Source organism: Durio zibethinus, chromosome 22 (genome assembly GCF_047325235.1).
Source record: "Durio zibethinus cultivar Kanyao isolate XHJ-2024 chromosome 22, ASM4732523v1, whole genome shotgun sequence".
NCBI lineage: Eukaryota > Viridiplantae > Streptophyta > Magnoliopsida > Malvales > Malvaceae > Durio > Durio zibethinus.
This window is the reverse complement of record NC_143183.1, coordinates 2,306,609-2,331,975: the sequence shown is the minus strand read 5'-3', so window position 1 is coordinate 2,331,975 and position 25,367 is coordinate 2,306,609. Positions and strand designations below refer to the sequence as shown.

Below are 25,367 nucleotides of genomic sequence, written 5' to 3'. Positions count from 1 at the left end.
TCAGTGGATAGACTTAAAATTTATTTTTTTCAATTTATATTAATCTTAAAAAATTTTTAAAATTTAAAATATTATATCAAATTAAATTTAAATAAATAAATAAATTATTAATATTAAATATAAGCCCAACCTAAACCGAGTCGACCTATAAACATCTCTAGACCTATTCACCTCTAAACCTACTCCACTTGTGACTATATAATCATGAGTTCTTGACCATTGGGAGCATTCTTTCCCTACACCAAATAAACATTTTTTTCTTCCTTGCCAAGAAGAAACTTTGGCGAATGCATTAAAAATGATGTAATTATTGGCTCTTTCTATCAGGTTTTTTTTTTTTTAGCTGCCAAAAACCCAAATAAGCAAACAACCCAAAGAAAAAAAAGGAAAAAAAAATGTCTCTGAAATTCAATTCCATCACTTTTCAGTCTCAAAAATTCACTTCTTTTGCTCTTCCATTAATGCCCATCCTCAGCTCTTCCAACTTTTTGCATCGCCTCCAAAGCTCCTTGTTCGGGCACCAAGTTACCGTCTAATTCCTTTTTTATTTTTTATTTTTTTTGCTTTTTATTAATTTTTTAATTATATTATTTGGATTAATATTTCGAACATTTTTAAATTATAAAAAAATATTTAAATTTTTTATTATGATATTTAAATTATAAATTTATTAAAATATAATATTTGAAAGACTGTTTATTAATAATGTATTATCATTTAAAATTAATTATATTAGAGGTAAGTATATCACATTAATTAAAAAATTTATAATTTAAATATCATATTAAAAATTTTTTAAATTAAAAAAATCATATTAAGCTTTTAATTATTGACATTAACCCTTGTTATGTTCTTGTAAATCATTTATCTCGATTTTTTATTTTTCTTTTTCTTGAGTTTTAGGGAAGTTATGTTTGTGGGCTATAGCTTCCAACATCACTGAGTTACTTTCCAGACTTGACATGGCACAAATTACAGACAAATCAATGCCTTCACAATGAATACTGAGTTCTACAACCAAATCACTAATCAGGAACAACCAAATAAACCCCACCACTTTTTGATTGAAAACAAACCTCATTTGTCAGCTTCCTAAATCAGTTCATCCGTTTTCCCAGCTTCTAAATATATATATATATTCTTCATCCTATCAAAGAGCTGTGAAAAAGAACACTTTTCCCATGCAAGTAAATGTTTTTCTAATCTGCTAAGATCACTGACCTGAATTATCCATGGCACTTGCAACAATAATAATTCTTTATCTGTTTGTGATTTCTTTCAGTTTGGTGGTGTTGGGAATAGTTTTCTCAATTTTTTTTTTTTAGAATTTAATCTTAAATTTGTTTACTTGAATCCAGAGATCAGGTTGAGAATCACAAAAAGCGTTTCATGCCTCGTCAGAAGGTGCATGTTGAGGTCAAACATACAATGCCACCGCAGAAGATTGAGATATTCAAATCCTTGGAGGAATGGGCTGAGAACAACCTTCTAATCCATCTCAAACCAGTTGAGAAATGTTGGCAACCCCAAGATTTTCTTCCAGATCCCACATCCTCTGATGAATTTGATGAGCAATTCAAAGAACTAAGGGAAAGGACAAAGGAGATTCCTGATGATTACTTTGTTGTTTTGGTTGGTGATATGATCACAGAAGAAGCCCTTCCAACTTACCAATCATTTCTTAATTCTTTAGATGGAGTTCGTGATGAAATATGTGCTAGCCTTACTTCATGGTCAATTTGCACAAGGGCATGAACGGCTGAAGAAAACAGGCATGGTGAATAAAAAGACTAAAAATGAGTAATATTAGTCAGTTGAACTGAATAACAGTGTAGAAGAATTAATCTGTTCAGGATTTCAAGGTTTAAGGATTTATGACAAATATCGTTGTGCGAAGTTATTGGTTATGCAAGTCTGGTCAATATTTGGTCACTTTCCCCTCTGCTTTTCCGCCTGCTGGTGTTAATATATTGTTAATAGACATAATTCCCCATGGAAGCCTTATAGGCAGAAATGTAAAAAGCCATTTGATGTGAACAACTTTTAAATGGGCTCTAGTAATAACTGAAGTTTGCTTGGGTCAAAAGTTAATTGCGTCAATATTTGATAATCCAACTTGATTATCTTGAAACTTCTAATGCAGGCAAGGAGAAGTTTTAGAGCTTTGAAAGGCCTTGTGAGGCTTCAAGGAGCTGTGAGAGGTCAGAATGTGAAACGCCAAACTATGAATGCCATGAAGTATATGCAGCTTTTGGTGCGAGTTCAGTCTCAGATTCAGTCACGCAGGATCCAGATGTTAGAAAACCAAGCACGACGGCAGGCTCAGTTCAAGAATGATAAGGAAGTGGAGAGTACTTTGGGTAAATTGACCTTCAGCCATGTGTGGACATCAAATTTGTCTGATAAAAAAAAATTAAATATTATTAAATAAAAAATATATAAAATACAAAATAAAAAAAAACTAAAATACAAAATATTAAAAAAATTATAAAATACCAAAAACAAAAAAAAAAATAAACAGAATAGAAAAAAATGGGGGATGGCAGTGATGCCTTCCCGGTACCACTACCATCATACCCTACCACCCATCCCTCACCATGCCCTACCCCCCACCCCGCTAATCACCTTACCCTATTATCCATCACCTTATCCACTACTTTCACTGTCAAATAAGACAAAAACAAATAAAGGCAGCATAAGGCTTGTGCTTGCACCCCATATCGAGCCTTATGCCATTCATTACTGGAGCTTTATAAATGAGCTCCTGGCCGAACAAGAAAAAGATGAGGGGGAACGGTGAGGTACGCTACAAAAATAAAAAAAAATGTAAAAAAATAAACAAAAAAAATATAATCCTCCCCATAGGGAGGAACCCAGCGCCGAGAGTTCCTGCACAAAGAAAAAACAAAGTCAATTTCCAAAAAAAAAAAAAGGAAGGTTTGACAGAAACTTCAAGAGTAGATCTGGAGAATTTAGAACTCTTTTTAGTGAAAAGAAGGTTGGATCTGTGCTTAAGATGTTAAAAGAAACATTTTAAGAAATTGTAAAATTTTTCGACCACCGGCGATGGTGGTCGGTGATCAACGAACGGTGGCAGCGACGGCAGAGGAGCGGCCAGCCGGTGATTTTTTTTCTTTTTCTGGCTAAGTAAAAAACAAATAAGGTTTTTTTTTTTTTGCTGAAGGAAAATAATGAATGAAAATTTTTTTTTTGACTTTTATATAAAAGACTAAACCCAAAACGACGTCGTTTCAATAATGCCCAAAACGACGTTATTTCAATAATGCCCAAGAGGACGTCGTTTCAACCCCTGAAGATCCGCACCTGACCAGTCCGTCCGAATCGTTGAAATCGAACCGAATCATCCCAAACCTCTGACGCCAGACCAGACCGAGCCGAACAGGTATCGAATCACTGAACCAACCAAACCGCACCCAGATTGAGCCGAACCGCACCCAAACCGTCGAGCCGATCGGATGCATATTATTTTAATATTATTTATCATATTAAAATATTTTAAATTTTTTTAAAAAAAATTTTCTTATTTTTTTAATATTATTTTATTAATATTTATGCATATTAAAATATTTATATTTGTTAGATTAAATGATGAAATATGTGGTTAATTTTTTTTATAATTTTGTTAATTTTTTAAAAATAAACGTTAAAGATAATAAAAATAAATTTAATAATAATACTAAACTAATAAAAAATGTAGGAAAAAGAAATTTTTATTCGACAATGAGATTCAAAGGTATTCCGAATAGTGATGCATACGAAATCTCTAAGTGAGAAAATTTTTTTTAATACAACCAATGTATTTGAGTATTTATAAAAAAAAATTTAATACAATAAAAATTTTCTTTTTATAAATAAAAATTGATTAATAAATTAAAAATAAGTAATAAAAATAAGAAGAAAAGAAATTTTATCCGATGATAGGATTCTAAAAGTATTCCGAATAAAGATGCTTTAAGAAATCCCTAGATGAGAAGATTTTTTGTAAAATATTACCAGTGTATTAAAATATTTAAAGAAAATCTTCAATATAATTAAATTCATTTTTCTTCAAAATTTCAATTAAAAATAAATATTAATAAAATAATTAATAAAATTTCTAACAAAGGAGAATAAAATGTGTGCATCCATATGGTAACATTTTGCATTACATGCATGACATTTTTTATGAAAAGTAAATTTGAGCCTCCGAGGATTAGATTCTAAGGTATTCCGAGAAGCGATGCCTAAAAAATCTCTAGGTGAGAAAAAGTTCTTCTAATGTTACCAACGTACTGGAATATTTTAATAATTATTTCAATAAAAATGTTTTAATTTATTTTTCTTAAGAATAAAATTATTTTTCTAATAAATAAAAAATCAAGGAAATTATTTTTTGAACACCGAAAATTGGACTATTTTTATCAAAATCAAAGGATAACACGTTGTTAATTATTACCATTTTTAACGGGCGCTGTTGGGGTGCTAATCATTTCCCACGCGTAGCCAAATCCTGAACCCAGACTGTTTCGCAGACCGTAAAATTATATTTTTAATAAATTTTAATTAATTTTAAAACTTTATTAAAATGATATGTTTTAATAGGTGGCCAATCGCACCTAGCCAAAAAAAGATTGGTGATGACTCCATTATTTTTTATTTCGTTTTCAAATTCGTCGGGCGGACACAAAACTATTACGATAACTTGGCGACTCCGCTGAGGACTGCCTTTTATTTTAGAGAGTCAGGCCAAAATTGACTACTTGTTATCCTCAAATTTTGATTTAAACAGTCTTAATCAATTTCTTAAATTTTTATTTTTTATTTTCTGTAAAAAAGGTAAAAAAAATTAAAAAAAAACAAATCAAAAATAAAAAGTAAAAAATTCACACACATTTCTTTTATTATGCCTCTTATGTTTTATTTTTTTTGTATATATTACTCTCAATAAATTAAGATATATTTGCACACAATGACATGATACATCTCATGCATGAGCTCTAATACCCAAGCCCCATCCTTTATAAGAGGAAGTAAAGTACCTATGCCCTTGTGAGGTGATAACCTCCGCAATGGCAAGTGAAATACTTTCACTCGAGTTGAACCATTTTCGTTCATAGCCTGTAATGGGTGAGGATCAGGGTGCCTTACTAGTCCAACATGGACGACAGTGAGAAACAATTTGAGAACCTTTAGATCCTGTCAATCCAAACCCAGCATATAATAAGCCTATGACACTAGCCTTATGTAAGAAATACCTAAGAATAAAAGTTGTGTATAATACAAAATAAAAAAAAACATTAAAAAATAAAAAAATATTTTTTTCTTAAACCACATCCTCACACTAACTCAATTTTGTTTCTTTTTCTTTTTCTTTTTTGCATTAATCATATCATATAGTTTTGCATCGAGATATTTGCTCTATGACATATTTTTCTCAAGAAGTTTTCATGGATCCCATAGAACTACAAATTTGCTCATCCTCAGTTAGTGTGCCATGTGAGCCGTATAATGAAGTACATGTTTGATCGAAAGAAGCTCAACAAAAGGATAGAGATTGTTTGCCTATCGGTTATGTATGTGAATTACCTGAGAAAGTGCATTTAGTCTCACACAGAATGATTTAAAAGAGTTAGCTGTTGTCTGAAGTCAGTTAAGTGAAGAAAAAAAAAAGCTTTTGTAAAAAGTATGGACAGATTGCATCCCTTATTTTAGTAGTGATTGATGAACAGTTGGTCAAGATAGCTATACAGTTTTGAGATCCATCCTATAGATGCTTTACTTTTAATCAAAAAGATTTGGTGCCAACTATCGAAAAGTATTCGATTTTGCTCGGGATAGAACTTCAATGTCTAGATAAAGTATTTACCCGAAAGCCAAAATCAAGTTATCGTAAAAAGTTAGCCAAGTTTATGGGGGTTAAAGTAGAAACCATCGATTCCTTTGTGAAGCCTAAAGGTGAACATCTCGGCATCCATTGAGACTTTCTCTGAAACTTCATTCAGGAGCATTTAAATGATGATCAAGGTATGGCTATATTTGCTTTAGCGTTGTATGGCATGGTAATCTATCCGAAGACTTTGGGTTACATTGAGATAGCTGTGGTAGACTTTTTCAAGTAAATTAAAATACAAACAATTAATCTCGATCCAGCAGTCCTAGCCGAAACCATCAGGTCATTGAATTTCTGTCGATGAAATAGAAAAGAACGATTCATAGGATGTGCATCTCTATTATACGTATGGGTTACAAGTCATTTCAAGTGTGGAAAGAGTGCATTTTCGAAATCATATCTTCGAAATAAGGCACCGATTGAAGAGTTTTGTAAAAGCAAATGGTCGACATTAAAGACTAAGGAAGAGTGGATCATTTTCTTGCGAAGGCTTACTTGGGATGAAATCGAATAGATGGCGTCTTGGATGCCTCGTGTGCCCTTGTTGCATCATGGAGAAAATGAGCCAGAGATACCATTATTAGGGCTATGAGGTGTTATAAGTTATGCTTCATTAATGGTGCTTAGGCAATTTGGTGTAAAACAGTTGGTTCTTGCTACTCATGGCCTGGTCCAAGTAGAATTCATTTATGGGGAATCGAATCCATCAAGAACTTTGAAGCAATTGATCCACGCATGGAAGAGAACATGAAGAATAAGGTTAGGGCCTCTCATCGATAAAGTCACTTATGATTACCAGATTTAGAAAATAAGGTGGCCTAGAGACATAATACTCTCTCCTGATGACAACTCATATCAATTGGTTAATCTTTCAAAAGAGGTGTAATTATCAAAAGTTAAGCTTGTTAAGAAAGAACTAGAAGCTAAGAAGAAAAAATTTGAGACTTCATGAGAAAGTAGGGCAATTGAAATATAAAGCAGAGATATAAGAAAGTAGATTAGAAAAAGTCATAAAAGAATAGGAAGTGGTCAATAGTAATTTGAAGGATCTACACCAGAAAAATAAAAGGTTACAAGTTCAATTCAAAATTGAAAAAGTCACCAAGTCTTACCTTAGTCGGCAACGCGAAATGGATGAGCTCTGAGAGAAAATGAATCAATAGAAGGGCTAAGCTCAAGAAAAGTAAGAGGAGACCACCAGAATTTCTCAAGAATGTCAGAATTGAAAGGGATTATACTCTACAACCTCAGCAAGATTGGTGGAATGTCAAAATGAAAAGGAAAGGTTGAAAGTCATGCTCGCAAAAGAGAGAAAAAAACACTTCAAAGTATTAAATGAAAAAGAATCACTTCACCAGGTTATCCAAAGGTTAGAGATACAACTACAAGACTACAAGAGCCATATTTCAGCAATAATAGATGAGTGGCATAGAAGGAAAAAAGATTGGATCTTCACATATGATTTAGAAAGGGATGTTCACATGAAATGGAAGGCAAAAAGCTTAGAAAGGCAACAGTACATAGAGTACTTGACTAATCAAGTTTGCAAGACAGTGAAGAAAGCATGAGAGATGGTTGAAAAGGTAGAAGCATTAAAAAGAGAAGTCAATCCCATAGAAGAATGTGGACAGTGCCTAGTGAACTTTTTAGATGAGACGAATGACCATTATGAACAAGTCAAATGCTTCTATGGATATAACTCTAGGATGATAAATCTCATGTAATAAAAATTGTATAAAATCAATAAAAAATTTTAATGTTGAAATTCATCCAAGAGTAAATATCTCCTACTTGCATTCATGCATCATGTACATCATTTTTCATAAAATAAGTAAAAAATAAAAATTTTAACACATAGCATTCTAATTTTTTTCTTCTTTTTCAAAATAAAAAAAATCTTATGGTAATAAAGGTGCAAGAATAGCTCGTCCATCAAATATTTTAACCCAACCTACTTGTCATTCATACAATACTAAGACTCAGACAAGAATTATGAAGCAAGAACAGGCCAGTCGATTTGAGAGAATAAAAAAATTTTAAGAAGAACTAAGAGGGGATCTCAGTACAATAATGGATATGCTCAGAAAACTTGACAAAAGAAAAGCAGTGGAAGAAAATCCTAGCTTTCAAGAGCAATCGTCAGATATGGTAGATCCTGTCTACCTTCCAGGGTTTGAGCCACAATCGACCCAATCTTCTCAAGGAACTAGAGTGCTAATTCCTACTCTTGGTGGATATCCCAATCCTTATCCAGGAATGACATCCACACCTGCTCCAGGATAATTTCAAAATTTTGTTAATCCCATTATGATGAAAAGACCACCTGAACCAATCTTAGTTCCAAATTTGGATGATCCCAAAGAAAGAGAAAAGCTAAGGATACAGACACTTGAGAAAGTGAAAGATATCAGTACCCGAGAGAAGATAAAGTTATTAGAAAAAAGGCTTAGAGCTGTAGAGAGAATGAATTTTTATGGCTCCACAGATGCGACTAACCTTTGTTTAATTCCAGATGTGGTCATTCCACCAAAATTTAAGGTATCTAAATTTAAAAAATACGATGGCATGAAATGTCTAATGACTCATATCATCATTTATTATCATAAATTGGCAGCATATATTCATGACGAGAAGTTATTGATGCACATATTTTAAGATAACCTTATGGGATATGCAGCTAGATGGTATGTCCAACTAGATAGCATTCGTATTCATTCTTGATAATAGCTCACAAGGGCATTTCTTACTCAATATCATCATGTCAGGGATTTAGCTTCAAATCGTCTATCTTTACAAGGTATGAGAAAAAAAATAACTGAGAGCTTCAAAGAATATGCACAAAGATATAGAGACATGACTGTACAAGTTCAACCTCCTCTCACTAAGAAAGAAACAACTGTTTTATTTGTAAACACCCTGAAAGCACTATACTATGAGAGATTGATAGGTAATGCAACCAAGAACTTTGCAAATATGGTGATACCAGGTGAAATCATTAAAAATGCCATAAAGAATGGTAAGCTCGATGTAGGAGAGACAAGTGGAGTAAGAAAATGTTGAGCTCCTAAAAAGATAGAGAATAAAGCTCAAGTAGTGAACTATGTGGAGTAACAATTCAAAGGTTTCACACCTTATCCTACACCAGTCTACCAAGCCCATTACCCTTTCATAAATAATATTACATCCACTCCTTATCCATACCAGTCATACCAGCCATTACCACAACCAGCTTATCCACCTCGTTTTTAGCCAACCTTTCAGACACCCACCTACAACCGTCCTGCTGCATCCATTAGACCAGAATGGAGATCTAGTCCTAATAGTGGTTTGAAAACCCTGAAAAATACCTAAAAAAAATCACTTTCGATCTCATTCCCATAACATACATAGATTTGTATCATCGACTTATTGAGAAACATCTGCTTGCTCCTATTATCGTTGAACCCTTGAAACCTCTATTTTTCAAATGGTATGACCCCAATGCACATTGTGATTATCACTATAGGAATCGAGGTCATTTCACTGAGAACTGTACTGCTTTGAAGCATAAAATGCAAGGGTTAATCAATGAAAGGGTATTAAACTTTGATACCAACCAACAAAAGACTCCAAATGTTAATAGAAACTCTTTACCAAATCATACCAGACCATCAATAAATACCTTAATTGATGGACAAAGAAGCCACATGAAAAAAATAAATAAATAAAGTCAAGACTTCGATGGCTAAAGTGTTCGAAGTCTTAGTCAAAATTGACATGTTGAAGCCAATAGAACCTTAAAATTACTCTGAAGTGATTAACTCAACTGAAAACTGTAATTATCACAGAAGTGTTCTAGGGCATTCTATCGAGAATTGTCACCAATTCTGTTAAGAGATGCAAAAGTTGATGGATATGGGTCGAATAGAGTTTTACCAAGAGAGAGAAGAGTTAGTAAAAGCTGAAGTGTCTACTATTGATTCAAAGAATAAGTTTATGCGTAGATCGATAACTATCTATTATGATGAGAAGCCAACATCAAGTAAAAAAGCTTGTCTCCTGACTAGTGGTGACAATTAAAGTTTCTGACCCTTTTTCATATCAAAATGATAAAGCAGTACCGTGGAAATATGATTATGATGTTGTAGTCAATCCAGATACTACAAATATAACGAGCATAGGAGGCATGACTCAAAGTGGGAGGTATTATACCCCAAAAGCTTTAGAAAAAGCTAGAAAAAAGAAAGCCAAGGTAGGAGAAGAAAAAAAAAATCAGAGTGGTCTTGACGTAGCCCCAGAAAAAGAATGTCAGAAGTCAGTCTCTGAGAGTGAAGCATATAAATTTTTAAAGTTAATAAAATATAATAAGTATAGCATGGTAGAACAGCTTAACAAGATGTCAGCTAGAATTTCATTATTGTCATTATTACTCAGTTCAGAGTCGCATCGTAATACTTTACTGAAGGTGTTAAATCAAGCATATGTATCTCATAATGCTTCTGTTGAATATATGGAATAGCTTGCTAGCAATCTGATAATTTTAAATTATATCTCTTTTAGTGATGAAAAAATTCTTTCTAAAGGTTGAGGAAGTACCAAGGCTTTTCACATTATTGTGAAATGTAAAGGTCATATAATGGCTAAGATTTTGATTGATAATGGCTTATCCATTAATGTTATGCCTGTGCCTACTTTGAAAAAAATTTTTATTGATGGATTTTATATGAAGCCTAGTCATATGATAGTGTGAGCTTTTGATGAAACCAGAAGAGAGGTGTTGAGAGATATAAAAATGCCATTGCAGATTAGGCCATACACTTTCAACGTAAAATTTCAAGTTATGGATATCTCTCCTTCATATAGTTATTTATTGGGTAGGTCATGGATCCATATGACAGGTATTGTTCCATCCTCATTACGTCAGAAAGTCAAATTCATTGTTAAAAGGAAGCTAACATATGTGGCAGAAAAAAAATATTTATTGGTAACTCAACCGATAAATACTCCTTATATGGAATCAGCAGATGAAGCTCTGGAATGCTCTTATAGATCCTTCGAGATTGTCAATGCAACATATATAGCTAGAAAATCTAAATTGCATTTGTCACACTTGTCTACGATAATTAAAATGGTAGTCAAACAGCTTACCAAGATAGGATGATGACCTGAAGCAAGACTTGAAAAGAACCTACAAGAAATCACGAATCCATTGACCATATATGAAAAGAGAGACAGATTTGGCTTGGGATATAAGCCAACAAGAGGGGATAGAATAAGAATGGTGAATGAGAAAAGAGATAAGAGGATAGCTAATTTTAAGGGATATGAGCTAGACTTAGAGCCTATGGTAATTTCATACCTCTATGATTCTTTTCACTCGGGAGGATATATTTATTCAAATTTATCGAGAGCCCTAAGTGTAGGATTCATGGAAGAATTTTTAAAGCTGGCCATTCAAATGGTGAATGATGGAGAAAAGAAGAGTCGAAGTGAAGAGCTGTTCATGTACCCTTGTTCTTCAGATTTTGAGCTGAATAATTAAAAAGTTATAGAGCTGCCTATTACCTTTAAAACTTTAGAAAAGTAATGTACTGTGAAACTTTAAATCCCTAATTACTTTCAACAAGTATTAAAAGATCTTTTATGGTGTGTTTATGTTTATCGTTTTAATAAAAGACTTAGAAGATGCATCCATATTTTTTTTATTTTTTTCATCTTTATTTCACTTTCCATTCTCCTCTTTCCATCATTTTCTTGTCATTCTATTTTTATGTGCCAATATTCTCTTCATCTTACCCTTTGTAGGGTCTTAAATAATGAACATGAAGATAATCATGGCAATAATCTCATATTTAATTTTAAAAACTTAATTCATATTGATGAACTTTATAATAAAGAAGATTCAGTTAACTACTCACTACCTCTTAATTTATTAAAATTAATAAAACATGAAGATAAGTCAATTGAACCCCACCAAAAAATTACCGAGTTAGTGAATTTGAGAGATGATTAAAATAAAAAAAAGTTAAAGTTGGTCTATCTCTTTTACCAGCTGAAAGACAGAAGCTAGAAGAGCTGCTTCAAGAATATATAGATGTATTTACGTGGACTTACTAGGATATACTAAGACTTAGCACTGATATTGTAGAGCACAAGTTACCTTTAAAACCAGGATGTAAGTCAATGTAGCAAAAGCTAAGGCGTATGAAACTAGAAATACTGTTGAAAATTAAGAAGAAAGTGAAGAAGCAATTTGATGCTAGATTTTTTAAGGTGGTAAAATATCTTAAATGGGTAGTCAATATAGTATCAGTTTTTAGGAAGGATAGAAAAGTGAGAATGTGTGTCGATTATCAAGATCTGAATAGGGTAAGCCCTAAAGATAACTTTTTTTACCTCACATCGATACTCTAGTGGATAATACTGCTAGGCATTCTACATTTTCCTTTATGGATGGCTTCTTAGGCTATAATCAGATCAAGATGGCTTGAGATGATATAGAGAAAACTATATTTGTGACCATGTAGGGGACATTCTGTTACCAAGTCATGCCTTTTGGGTTAAAAAATGCTGGTGCCACTTATCAAAAAGCAATGGTGACTCTCTTTCATAACATGATGCATAAAGAAATAGAGGTATATGTGGATGATATGATTGTGAAATCTCGTGAAAGAAAAGATTACGTAGTCAATCTCAAAAAGCTGTTTGACAAGTTAAGAAGATTTCAGCTGAAGTTGAATCCTGTTAAATGTACATTTGGTGCCTAATCAGAAAAACTATTAGGCTTTGTGGTTAATGAAAAAAGAATCGAAGTAGACCCAGATAAGGTACAAGCCATCCAAAACTTATCTTCTTTTCGTACCTTAAAAAAAGTGTGAAGTTTTCTGGAGAGACTGAACTATATTGCTCGTTTCATCTCTCAACTCACCTACAAGTGCGATCTTATTTTCAAGCTTATTAGAAACATGATCCAGGAGAATGGAATGATGAATGCCAAGAAGTTTTTGATAAAATCAAAGAATACTTATCAAATTGCCCATATTGGTACCACCTGTTCCAAGAAAGCCTTTGAACTTATACTTAACGGTACATAAAAATTCTATAGGATGTGTGCTAGGACAAAGAGATGAAACTGATAGAAAAGAACGAGCAATATACTACTTGAGCAAAAAATTCACTGATTATGAGTCCAAGTATTCACCATTAGAGAAGATATGTTATGCATTACCCTGAACAACTCGAAGGCTTAGATAATACATGCTTTATCACACTACTCGGCTCATAACAAAGTTGGATCCTATTAAGTATATCTTCGAAAAGTCCTCATTGACAGGAAGAAAATGCGGTGGAATATGATATCATTTATGTGACTCTAAAAGCTATAAAAAAAAGTATCATAGCCAAGTTCCTTGCTGATCGTGCTGCCGAAAATTATGAACCAATGAACCCGGAGTTCCCTGATGAAGATGTGATGGCCATTGAAGAAAATGAATATGTTGAAAAGTATTTGAGGATGTATTTTAATAGAGCTGCTAATGCTTTGGGTCATGGTATTGGGGTAATTTTAATTTCTCCTAATAGGCACTATTATCCCATTACAACCAGGTTAAATTTTAATTGCACAAATAATATGGTTGAGTATGAGGCCTGTGTTATGGGTCTTGCAAACAGCAATTGAAAAGAAAATCAAAGTATTAAATGTGTTTGGAGATTCAACTCTAGTCATCTATCAATTACAAAGAGAATGGGAAATCAGAGATTTCAAGTTGATACGACACCATAAGTACATCTCTCAGTTGGTCAAACAATTCAAAGAAGTTTAATTTGAGCCTCTGCTAAGATGAACCCTTTTCAAGATGAGATTTTTAAAGTTGTTAAGCCTCTGCTAAGAAGAGCTTTTCAGATAAGATTTTTTAAAATAAACTTTAAAGATAATAAAAAATAAATTTAATAATAATACTAAACTAATAAAAAATGTAGGAAAATAAAATTTTTATCCGATGATGAGATTCAAAGGTATTTCGAGTAATGATGCCTACGAATCTCTAGGTGAGAAGATTTTTTTTAATACTACCAGTGTATTGTAGTATTTATAAAAAAAATTTCAATACAATAAAAATTTTCTTTTTATAAATAAAAATTGATTAATAAATTAAAAATAAGTAATAAAAATAAGAAGAAAAAAAATTGTATCCGATGATGGGATTCTAAAAGTATTCCAAGTAGAGATGCTTTAAGAAATTTCTAGGTGAAAAGATTTCTTGTAAAATATTACCAGTGTATTGAAATATTTATAGAAAATCTTCAATATAATTAAATTCCTTTTTCTTCAAAATTTCAATTAAAAATAAATATTAATAAAATAATTAATAAAATTTCTAACAAAGGAAAATAAAATATGTGCATCAACATGGTAGCATTTTGCATTGCATGCATGATATTTTTTACGAAAAGTAAATTTGAGCCTCGGAAGATGAGATTCTAAGGTATTTCGAGAAGCGATGCCTAAGAAATCTCTAGGTGAGAAAAAGTTCTTCTAATGTTATCAACATACTGGAACATTTTAAGAATTATTTCAATAAAAAAGTTTTAATTTATTTTTCTCGAGAATAAAAATTTTTTTCTAATAAATAAAAAATCAAGGAAATTATTTTTCGAACACCGAAAATTGGAATATTTTTATCAAAATCAAAGGATAGCACGTTGTTAATTGGTACCGTTTTTAACGGGTGCTATGAGAGTGCTAATCTTTTCCCATACATAACCGACTCCCAAACTCAGATTATTTCGCAGACTGTAAAATTATCTTTTTAATAAATTTTAATTAATTTTAAAACTTTATTAAAAGGATATTTTTTAGTAAGTGGCCAATCGCACCTAGCCAGAAAAAGATTGGTAATGACTCCATTATTTTTAATTTCATTTTCAAATTCGTCGAGCGGATACAAAATCGTTACGACACCATATAGTAAGTTTTTGTTGGTTTTATTTCTGATTGAATGTAGTCTTCTTTCTTTTAAGTATGTACAGCTTGTCAAATCTAGAGATGCCCCCTTAAGCCCAATCATTTGAATTATAGAAATTTTTATATAGGTGTTCATTTGGGCTTTAAAAAGATTGAAATGAACAGTAAGAAGAAAAAATTGTCTGATTTTTCCATAGGCCTCGATACTTCATTCGAATATAGCATTGATCTTTTCTCGATCAAGATGGTGTTTATCCCACAAAATTTTACAACTCTCTTATATCTTTTTCTCATACCTAACTTTATAAAGATTTCATTTATTTATAACTATACAAATTTGCTTATTAAAAATCTCTTTTCTCTTAAAATTTTTCTCCTGTAAGTCAAACTTGTCTATTAAAAATCTTCTTTCTCTTAGAATTCTTCTTTTTTAAGTTTTCTTATCTATCAAGTAATATCTGATCAATCCCAAATAAATCTCTAACAAATTTCAAATAAATTTTTTATAAAATTTGAGTCATTATTTCTAACACTTCCGACAACAAGACCCGTGCGAACTCAACCTTCTAGTAGAATCCCAAAAGCAAGCAGCTCAGGGTTGTCGAAGTATTCGAGGCCAAGAGCTAGTGCAGCTGATTCATCTCCATTTGACTTGCCTCTCAAGGATGATGATAGCCTCGTTAGCTGCTCACCATTTTCAGTTCCCAATTACATGACTCCAACAGTTTCAACCAAAGCCAAGGTGAGAGCCAGCAGTAATCCTAAGGAGAGGTTTCCTGGTACACCGGGAAGCGAGCCGAATAGGCGGCTTTCGTACCCTTTGACAGAAGGGACAGGGTCATTCAAGTGGAGCAACAAAGGATCATTGTTTTCGGGCAAGGATTCAAGCTCTCAAAGGGGCTTAGACAAGAACCAATCACTTCAATCTATAGGCAATTTGAGTGTGGATTCAACCGTTTCTATGCCTGCCACAGTTGGAAGAAAGCCATTTAACCGATTTGTGTGATTTATTTTTTTTACCCTTTATTTTTAACCTTCAATTACTTCTTCATTTCGGTGTTTTTCTTAATTGAGTGTATGGTGATACGCTAAGTTTCAAAATTACTGTTGTAAAATAAAACAGAAAACCATAGAAATCGATGCTTTGAATGTTACAGGATTTGGGTTTTGGTGAGATATTATACTAATTTTCTTCTTTATTTTTATTATTAACTTATAATTCGTGCAATGTATTAATTAATTTTATTTATTTTAATTTTATTTATATTTCAAATTTTATTTATGGATTTTTATCTGTAATATTATGTCAAAGTGTTTATTCAATATTTTTGTAAAAATTATTATTTTAAATTTTAATTTATTTAATAATAAATATTTATTTTCAAATAATAAAATATATTGAAAATTTTATTATTCAAATAGCTAATAAAATAATTATTAGAAATATTTTAATTGATAGTTATTTTTTATAAAAAGTAAAGGTATTGGTTCATATTTTAATTTGAACTCACAAACACATGTTTGACTTATGTATTACGAATATACACATGTTATCATTATTTAATTCCCTTCATAGTAGATGTTAGTGTTGATGTAACAAATACTCTTGCGACTCAAGTGCAAAATAGATAGAAAGCAAAGCTCAAGCAAAGAAAAGCCCCAATAACGTCAAATCTCTCTCTCTCTCTCTGTTCTTTACTTTTCTTTGTCCTCACTCATTCCCTAAACTCTTGCCATCATTTTAGGACGCACCCAAAACCAAAAATATCAAAGAACTCAGCCATCTCTTCCTCAGTTACAGGTATATCTTCTTATCTTTTGTTTCAGATAATGATCTTTTTTATGCAAAAAACTACTTGCTTCAAGAAATGATTTTGTTGTTTAAAGGTTGAAAGGAACACTGGGTTTACGTTAAAGTTAAAGATTCTTGTTTACTTTCTCGGTAAATTGTCTTCTTCTTTCCTTTTTTTGGTTTAACGATCTTGAAAAAGAGATAAATTTTGGGATGTGGTGTTAGTTTAGAAATTTTTGTTGTACATGAAGTTTTTTCTGTTGGTAAGGTCGAACTATTTACGACTATCTTTAAGGTTTTACCAAGCTCTTGATCAGGGTTGTTGATCCTTTTTTGCTAGGATTTACTTTTCTTGGTGATGCCAATAATCAATATGGCAGAGTAGATAAAATTCAGATGATATAATCAATGCGTTTTCATTTGATTTTTCATAGCCTGAATTTAATGTATGTGTCCACCTATTTACACTTTTTTATTAAATGGAATTCAACACAAATCTTTGACTAATTGCTAGGGATAGACAAGACATTGAATTCTGTATTTACTTCTAGCTTTGATATACCGTAGGGGTCGTTGATGGGGTTTTTTTGGTTGTCAGATCCCAGATAATGTCAAATTTGGTTCTCCAAAATTTAAATGTTCCATTACGTTTAGGTGGCACTGAGGGGAGCATCAATGTTTCTCATTTTGTTTCTTTCTTTTCCATAGTCTATTAGCTGAGAGCACCGAAGGTTTTCAGCTCAAGTATTGTTATCTAATTGCTCAAGATTTGGTTACATAGCATGAATCTTCTGAAATTTACTTGTTTTGGTGTACTGTGTCATGCTTATCTAGTTTAAGCAACGTCACTCTTAAATATGTATTTATTGAAAGCTTGATGAATTTTTAATTATAATTTTTTTTACTGTCTTAACCACAACCTCTTCATTTGATATCATGAGTGTAATCGAATCGAGTTAAATTGATATAATAAGAAGTTCAAGTTCGAGTTCGATTTTTAACTTGAAGCTTAATATTCGATTCGAACTCGATCGAGTTTCATTTTTTTAGTTCGAATTCGATTCGTGATCGAAATCAAACTACTCGAATTCACTTGATTAAGTTTGATTAATATATAAAAATAAACTCGATTCTTATACTCAACAAGAGCTCGATTATTTGTGCTCGAATTTAAGATATTTTATTAATTAAAATAATTAAAAAATTAAATATAAAAGCTCGATTAAGTTCATCAGTTACTCGAACTGAGTATAAAAATACTTAAATTTAATTCAATCAATGAATCGAATTACTCGAGCTTGAATTAAATTCGATAATAATAAAATCAAATTTTAATTTTATTTGAATCAAATTTAAATAATTTATGAATATTAATATATTATTTACATCTTTATTTGATAAACTACCTGCAAAATAACATCGATCTTCAAAAAGTAACTAGACATTCAAATTTAATTAATGATGCAAATGACACTAAATGCCATACTTGATTACTTAATGATCGCAAAAGGCAAACTTTATATGCTTTACCTATCCCTTACATCCGTCCGTCCCGCACTTATATTTTACGTAAATTTGTATATATTTAATAAATAAAATTATTATTTTAAATTAATTAAAATTATTATATATTTAAAAATATATATTAATATACATTTATAAAAATATTACATAAATATATAAGCTAAATAAAAATATAAATAATTAAAAAATACGGATATAAAAATTATCCATATGCATTATTATCTAAGAGGATTGATATCTATTTAATATAAATACAAAAATGAATATAATATAAAAATTGAAAACGTTTTACATATGTTGTATCCTACACTTTTGACATTTTAATCATAGGGTATTAATTGATTTCAATAAATGGTACGAAATCTAAAATGAATCGATGTGTAACCATTATTTACCCAAAAATTATGTCTAACCACTTACCAGAAGTATATCAACTCTAAGTATTAAATGCTATATGATAAATATATTAACTTATTCGGATGTGTTCAAAAGTCAAATTATTCTTATAAACTTGAGGTTCACTAAAGTTTTAAAAGGACTTAGATAAGAAATTAAATTCATTAAATAGGTTTGGACATAATTTTGAAATTCATTTAAATTTTGATATGAGACTTAAATAATGGAATTAAAGCTCGAGTTTAACCCTAATAAATTATATATAATAAAAATATTATACTTATATAAATATATATGTGTATTTTTATTTTTTATATTTTATTTTTAAAAAAATTTAAAATTTTTTTTATTATATAAATTAAGTTAAGTTGATAAACTTAAAATTTATTTTTTCAATTTATATTGATCTTGAAAAAATGTTAAGACTTGAAATATTAAATCAAATTGAATTTAAATAAACAAATAAATTATTAGTATCAAATATGAGACTGGAACCAACTCAACTTGATCTATAAACATCTCTAGACCTACTCACCTAAACCTACTCCACGAATGACTATATAATCATGAGTTCTTGACCATTGGGAGCATTCTTTCCCTACACCAAATAAACATTTTTTTTCTTCCTTGCCAAGAAGAAACTTTGGCGAATGCATTAAAAATGATGTAATTATTGGCTCTTTCTATCAGTGTTTTTCTTTTAGCTGCCAAAAACCCAAATAAGCAAACAACCCAAAGAAAAAACAGGAAAAAAAATGTCTCTGAAATTCAATTCCATCACTTTTCAGTCTCAAAAATTCTCTTCTTTTGCTCTTCCATTAATGCCCAGCCTCAGCTCTTCCAAGTTTTGCATGGCCTCCAAAGCTCCTTGTTCAGGCACCAAGTAACTGTCTAATTCCTTTTTTTATTTTTTATTTTTTAAGCTTTTTATTAATTTTTTTAACTATATTATTTGGATTAAATTTTGAACATTTTTTAATTATAGTGAAATGTTCAAAGTTTTTAAATTTTAAAATTTTTTATTATGATATTTAAATTACGAACTTATTAAAATTTAATATTTGAAAGATTGTTTATTAATCATGTACTATCATTTAAAATTAATTATGTTGAAAGTATGTATACCACATTAATTAAAAAATTTATAATTTAAATATTATATTAGAGGTTTTTAAAATTAAAAAATCGTATTAAGCTTTTAATTAAAGACATTAACCCTAGTTATGTTCTTGTAAATCATTATCCTGAGTTTTTTTCTTTTCTTTTTTCTTGAGTTTTAGGGAAGTTATGTTTATCGGCTATAGCTTCCAACATCACCGAGTTACTTTCAAAACTTGACATGGCACAGATTACAGACAAATCAATGCGTTCACAATGGATACTGAGTTCTACAACCAAATCACTAGTCAGGAACAACCAAATAAACCCCACCAGTTTTTTATTGAAAACAAACCACATTTGTCAGCTTCCTAAATCAGTTCATCCGTTTTCCCAGCTTCTAAATATATATATATTCTTCATCCTATCAAAGACAAAGAACACTTTTCCCATGCAAGTAATTGTTTTTCTAATCTGCAAAGATCACTGACCTGAATTATCCATGGCACTTGCAACAATAATAATTCTTTATCTGTTTGTGATTTCTTTCAGTTTGGTGGTGTTGGGAATGGTTTTCTCAATTTTTTTTTTTAGAATTTAATCTTAAATTTTTTTACTTGAATCCAGAGATGAGGTTGAGAATCACAAAAAGCGTTTCATGCCTCGTCAGAAGGTGCATGTTGAGGTCAAACATACAATGCCACCGCAGAAGATTGAGATATTCAAATCCTTGGAGGAATGGGCTGAGAACAACCTTCTAATTCATCTCAAACCAGTTGAGAAATGTTGGCAACCCCAAGATTTTCTTCCAGATCCCACATCCTCTGATGAATTTGATGAGCAATTCAAAGAACTAAGGGAAAGGACAAAGGAGATTCCTGATGATTACTTTGTTGTTTTGGTTGGTGATATGATCACAGAGGAAGCCCTTCCAACTTACCAATCATGTCTTAATTCTTTAGATGGAGTTCGTGATGAAACATGTGCTAGCCTTACTTCTTGGGCAATTTGGACAAGGGCATGGACGGCTGAAGAAAACAGGCATGGTGATCTACTTAACAAGTATCTCTACTTGTCTGGTAGAGTCGACATGAGACAAATTGAGAAGACATTCCAGTATTTGATTGGATCAGGAATGGTAATAAGATGTTTACTACAATTTTCCTCACCTCTCATAGTTTAATTTTGAAACCTCAAATGGGTACTTTGCATGCTCAACTTTGTTAAATCCTTTGCAGTTCTTCGAAAGGACCAAAGGCAAATCCATCTTTTGAGGTAGTGTGTTCATAGATACTCGAAGATTGAAAAAAAAAATTTCTGAAAACCTCAAAAAAAAATTTTGGACACTTTTTTGTCGACAAAATTAAAAAATTCATTGACAATTATATATATTGGGGTCTCCAAGGCACAATTTATTAAGTTCTAGGTTTTCTTTGTGCATGGAGGGGCTGGGATAACCCATGAAACAGTTCGCTAAAGTCATGCACACGCCCTTCCCTTTTGTCTCTAATTTTCATATTCTTCTTAGGATTAACACCTTTTGAAAAATGAATACTTACTATATGTCACTTCTGAAATTTCACTAAATTGAATAAAAAAAATCCTTAAATTTTAGTAATCAAGATTCAATCTTTGACAATCTCAATTATCATTAAAAAAAAAAAAAATCCCCGCCTACCATATTGGAGGAAGATGGTATGTATACATGCAAGCAAAATAAATATAAATGCAAGATGGCATTTTGTGTAGTTACAACTTACAGTCAGCGTTAAGCTGTGCTTTTTCTTTCCCTACTGATTAATCTTTTTAAATTTATAGGATTTTCCTGTAGAGAATAATCCATATCTGGGATTCATCTACACATCATTCCAAGAGAGGGCATTATTTATCTCCCATGGGAATACAGCCAAGCTTGCCAAGGATCATGGGGACATTAAGTTGGCTCAAATTTGTGGTACAATTGCCTCAGATGAAAAGCGCCATGAGACAGCCTACACTAGAATTGTTGAAAAGTTGTTTGAGATTGATCCTGATGGAGCAATCCTAGCCTTTGCTGACATGATGAGGAAGAAAATCACAATGCCAGCACAGTTTATCTATGATGGCCGAGACGACAACCTTTTCCACCACTTCTCAGCTGTTGCACAAAGGCTTGGGGTTTACACTGCAAAGGACTATGCTGATATTCTCGAGTTGTTGGTGGAGAAATGGAAGGTGAAGGAACTGTGTGGACTTTCAGCTGATGGGCGTAAAGCTCAGGATTATGTTTGTGGACTTCCTCCAAAAATTAGAAGGTTGGAGGAGAGAGCTCAAGAAAGGGCCAAACAAGCACCCAGCATTCCATTCAGTTGGATTTTTTATAGAAAAGTGAAGCTCTAATGTCTGAGAAATATATTAAAATGAATTATTAAGCATGTATTGGAAAAAAAATTATAAACACCTTTAAAATAATTTTCTTTTTGGTAATGAGTATCTATGATCAACTGCATCTTTGTAGTCCATCGATCTTTGTGATTTAATTTGGAGTTTTTTTTTTTTATATCTTTGTGATTCTTTGAGATAGAATTCTATTATCATAAATAGATCTAATTATTTATATATTCGTATAACGTAAAATATTAAAATTTACATATTTATATTAAAAATTATAATTCACAATTTATATTAACGTAAAAATATAAAATATATTTTTTTGATTTTATTAAATTTATATGTAATTATCATTAAAATTTTAAATTTTATCACTTTCATATTTTATTTTTATTTTGCAATCATATCATATTACAATATTACAATATAATATTTTAAAATTTCAGATTTACTAATAAGTTTATCACTTTACCCACAGTTACCGTGGGAAAAATAAATAAAGATTTTAAACTTAGCACCATTAAAGAAACTGAAAATAGCTGTTAAACAATGCACTCTGTTCATAAAATGATATGACATGACATAAATATAGTAATAGGATAATTTTTAAAACAAATAAAGATAAGGTATGGTAGGATATAGTAATAAAAAAAATTTTATATATTTTTTATAAAAAAATATTTAATGTAAATATAAATACAATAAAAATATATGTATTACTATTTATTGGTAAAATTTAATTATTAGTAATTAATTTAATTATAAAAATAACCCAAAATTTGGTAAAGAGTGATTAAATGGGACAACTGCATGTAAGTCCCCAGATATTTGAGATTCACAACAATTTTAGATCCCTGACTGGGAGAAAAGATCACAAAGGGACATAAAAAAGATAATACTCTTCACATAATACTCTTGCTTGCAATACATGGTGCAATTGGTTGGCTTGGAATGGTGGACAAATTGATAAATCGCTAAAATGCAAAGGCAGATTGATGAGTGAAGAAAATGCGTACAGGGCTGTGTTTAAATGTGTCACGTGCCCTGTCAGAGGCGTATTCGAACGCATATCCGGCCGTGTCAGAAGCATATTCGTAGGATACGTATCAAACACATATACATCATGATACATGACATGTTATATTTCTCTAATAAAATGTTAAAATGTTAATTTAAACGATTAAAATTTAAACGATAACTTCAAATAAAGCAATTGAAAATAGCTTATTCCTAACAATCTTGTCGTATGAAATTTTCTTAGCTAATGAGTATCTGGTCTTTACTTTAGTCTATCATGTTAAGGCTTACAGTGTTCTTTTGCTTGTCTCTTTCACTTTGATGGTGCTGAGGGTCGTTAGGATATTAATTACTTTCTCAATTATTTTTCCGTACATGAATTTTTTTTTGGGTTGCATTAATTAGAACCTATTTCTTCTTTTCTGTCTTTTAAAAGTAATATAATATTTTGTCTAGCTAAACTTATTTTCCTTATTAATTTTGGGGTAAATTAGTTATCTGCAAATTTTCTATTTTGTCTTTTGTTTGCATCATGTTCTTTCCAAGCATTTTTTTTACCTGTTTTGGTGTTGGTGTCATAAGTAGTTTAGCCAATATGTTGAAGGTTTATATCCTTGATCATCCCCTGATTGCTTTGGAGAATTGGTGAATCTAGTGTCTTAATTAAGTCAAGGATATTTGATTATTTTCTTACCTGCAAATTTTAATTCATGCTAAAACATATTCATGTACTGGAAAAGAAAGAAAATTTATGTGGTTCTGGACATTTGGTTACTGCATATTGCGGTTTCTGAGGCACAGTTTGTTAAGTTCTGTTTTCTTTAGTCATTTGGTGGTGTTTCTTTGTGTGTGGAGGGGCTGAGGAAACCCAAGCACCAGTTCTGGACTGTCATGGATGCCTTTTTGTTTCTTTTCATCTTCTAATTTGGATTAATACCTTGTGAAAATGAATGTATCTTCACATTGCACTGTATCATGGAATTTCGCTAAATTGTGTAGAAATTCAGGAGTGCAATTCAGGAGGATGATTGACATTTGATTAATTTTCACTCTCAAAAAACACCATTGCCTCAGATGAAAACTCCGTAAGACAGCATACACTAGAATTTTTTGAAAAGCTCTTTGAGATGTAACTGATGGAACAGTGCTGGCCTTTGCTGACATGATGAGGAAGAAAATCTCCATGCCAGTTCACTTGATGTATGATGGCTGATCAAGATTACAAGCTCTTCGACCACTTCTCAGCTGTTGCCAAAGAGGACTATGCTGATATACCACAGTTCCTGGTGGACAGATGGGAAGTGAAGGAGCTAAATGGACTTTCAGCTGATAGGCGTAAAACTAGAGAGCTCAAGCAAGCACCCAGTATTCCATTTAGTTGGATTTTTTAGAGAAGTGATGCTCTTAGCCCAAAGGTCCAAATAAGAAGTATCAATTTCCCTCTCCTCCAGAGTGTTTCTCATTCAAGTAAAAAACAGAGCTAGAGAGAACCATGATGAAGTTGCAGCTTCTCTTTAAATTCCAATGTAATGTTGCCATCTGTAAGAGAAGGAATTGTTTAGTGGGGTGTGTCATTTTCGTGGCTTTAGTTGGAGTGTAGATACAATCTTTTCTGGGGCCACTGTAGTTTCTGATGTGTTCTTTTTGATAGTGTCTTCCTTGTACGAGTTCATTGTTCAGCTTTTTCTTCTATAGCTTCTAACGCCAATTTTGGTGCCCTGTGGCTGTAGAGTTTAGCAATACTTTGGTCACGTTACATAATATATACAGAGTGACAGTATTTTCCTACATATATTTGTTTTAAGAATGTTTATCAGCTAATTTAATTGGGATAACATTTTCTCCACAAGATTTTTACATACATCATCATCACGTAGAATCTTGTGAAAATCTCTTTCCAACAGCCATGAATGAAGCATGAGAAAAGAACTTCACCGCTCACCCTCAATAGCAAGCTTCAGGTAGCAAGAGAAGTATCAGCTGAAAAACCAGCCAGATACCATTAGAAGAACATCTTAATTTTGGGTTTTCCTTCTGATTTTGAATGGCATAATTTATATAATTTCTCCTCATAAATTAATCAATAAAACATTAGATATTGTCACCTTTTGCTACCCTTACACACAGAACTGGAATCTGGACTGTTTTAAAACTTTTTAAAATTAGCAACAAAAAACCCAAATAACAATTGGAGTTTTTAGTGTCTTTTATAACAATATTCCTCTTGGTTTAGGGTTTTTAGAATTTAAAACCACATATCACTGCTGCAGAGGCCTCTCATCATTTCCATCACTGCTGCAGAGATCTCTCATCATTTCTATCAAAATGACTAAATT

At 31.5% G+C, this 25,367-nt stretch overlaps 3 protein-coding genes and 1 long non-coding RNA gene across 4 annotated transcripts; all 4 read left to right on the top strand.

Annotated features, from left to right (window-relative positions):
* The first annotated feature begins 248 nt into the window (after positions 1–248).
* Positions 249–2,067, top strand: LOC111307680 (stearoyl-[acyl-carrier-protein] 9-desaturase, chloroplastic-like). Its single transcript, XM_022905774.2, has 2 exons — positions 249–303; positions 1,359–2,067. Exons 1-2 carry the CDS (start codon positions 299–301, stop codon positions 1,753–1,755), a joined length of 402 nt encoding a protein of 133 aa, XP_022761509.1. The 5' UTR covers positions 249–298; the 3' UTR covers positions 1,756–2,067.
* LOC149512467 (protein IQ-DOMAIN 13-like) lies at positions 1,875–15,840 on the top strand. The gene is made up of 5 exons (XM_089751449.1): positions 1,875–2,015; positions 2,144–2,380; positions 6,003–6,059; positions 6,518–6,649; positions 15,352–15,840. Exons 1-5 carry the CDS (start codon positions 1,875–1,877, stop codon positions 15,838–15,840), a joined length of 1,056 nt encoding a protein of 351 aa, XP_089607575.1.
* A 555-nt stretch (positions 15,841–16,395) lies between these two features.
* LOC149512466 (uncharacterized) lies at positions 16,396–17,513 on the top strand. Its single transcript, XR_016332109.1, has 2 exons — positions 16,396–16,635; positions 17,225–17,513. It is a non-coding gene; the product is annotated as an uncharacterized LOC149512466 (long non-coding RNA).
* A 1,563-nt stretch (positions 17,514–19,076) lies between these two features.
* Positions 19,077–22,228, top strand: LOC111307681 (stearoyl-[acyl-carrier-protein] 9-desaturase, chloroplastic-like). Its single transcript, XM_089751550.1, has 3 exons — positions 19,077–19,429; positions 20,272–20,782; positions 21,463–22,228. Exons 1-3 carry the CDS (start codon positions 19,302–19,304, stop codon positions 22,021–22,023), a joined length of 1,200 nt encoding a protein of 399 aa, XP_089607676.1. The 5' UTR covers positions 19,077–19,301; the 3' UTR covers positions 22,024–22,228.
* Positions 22,229–25,367: the final 3,139 nt, after the last annotated feature.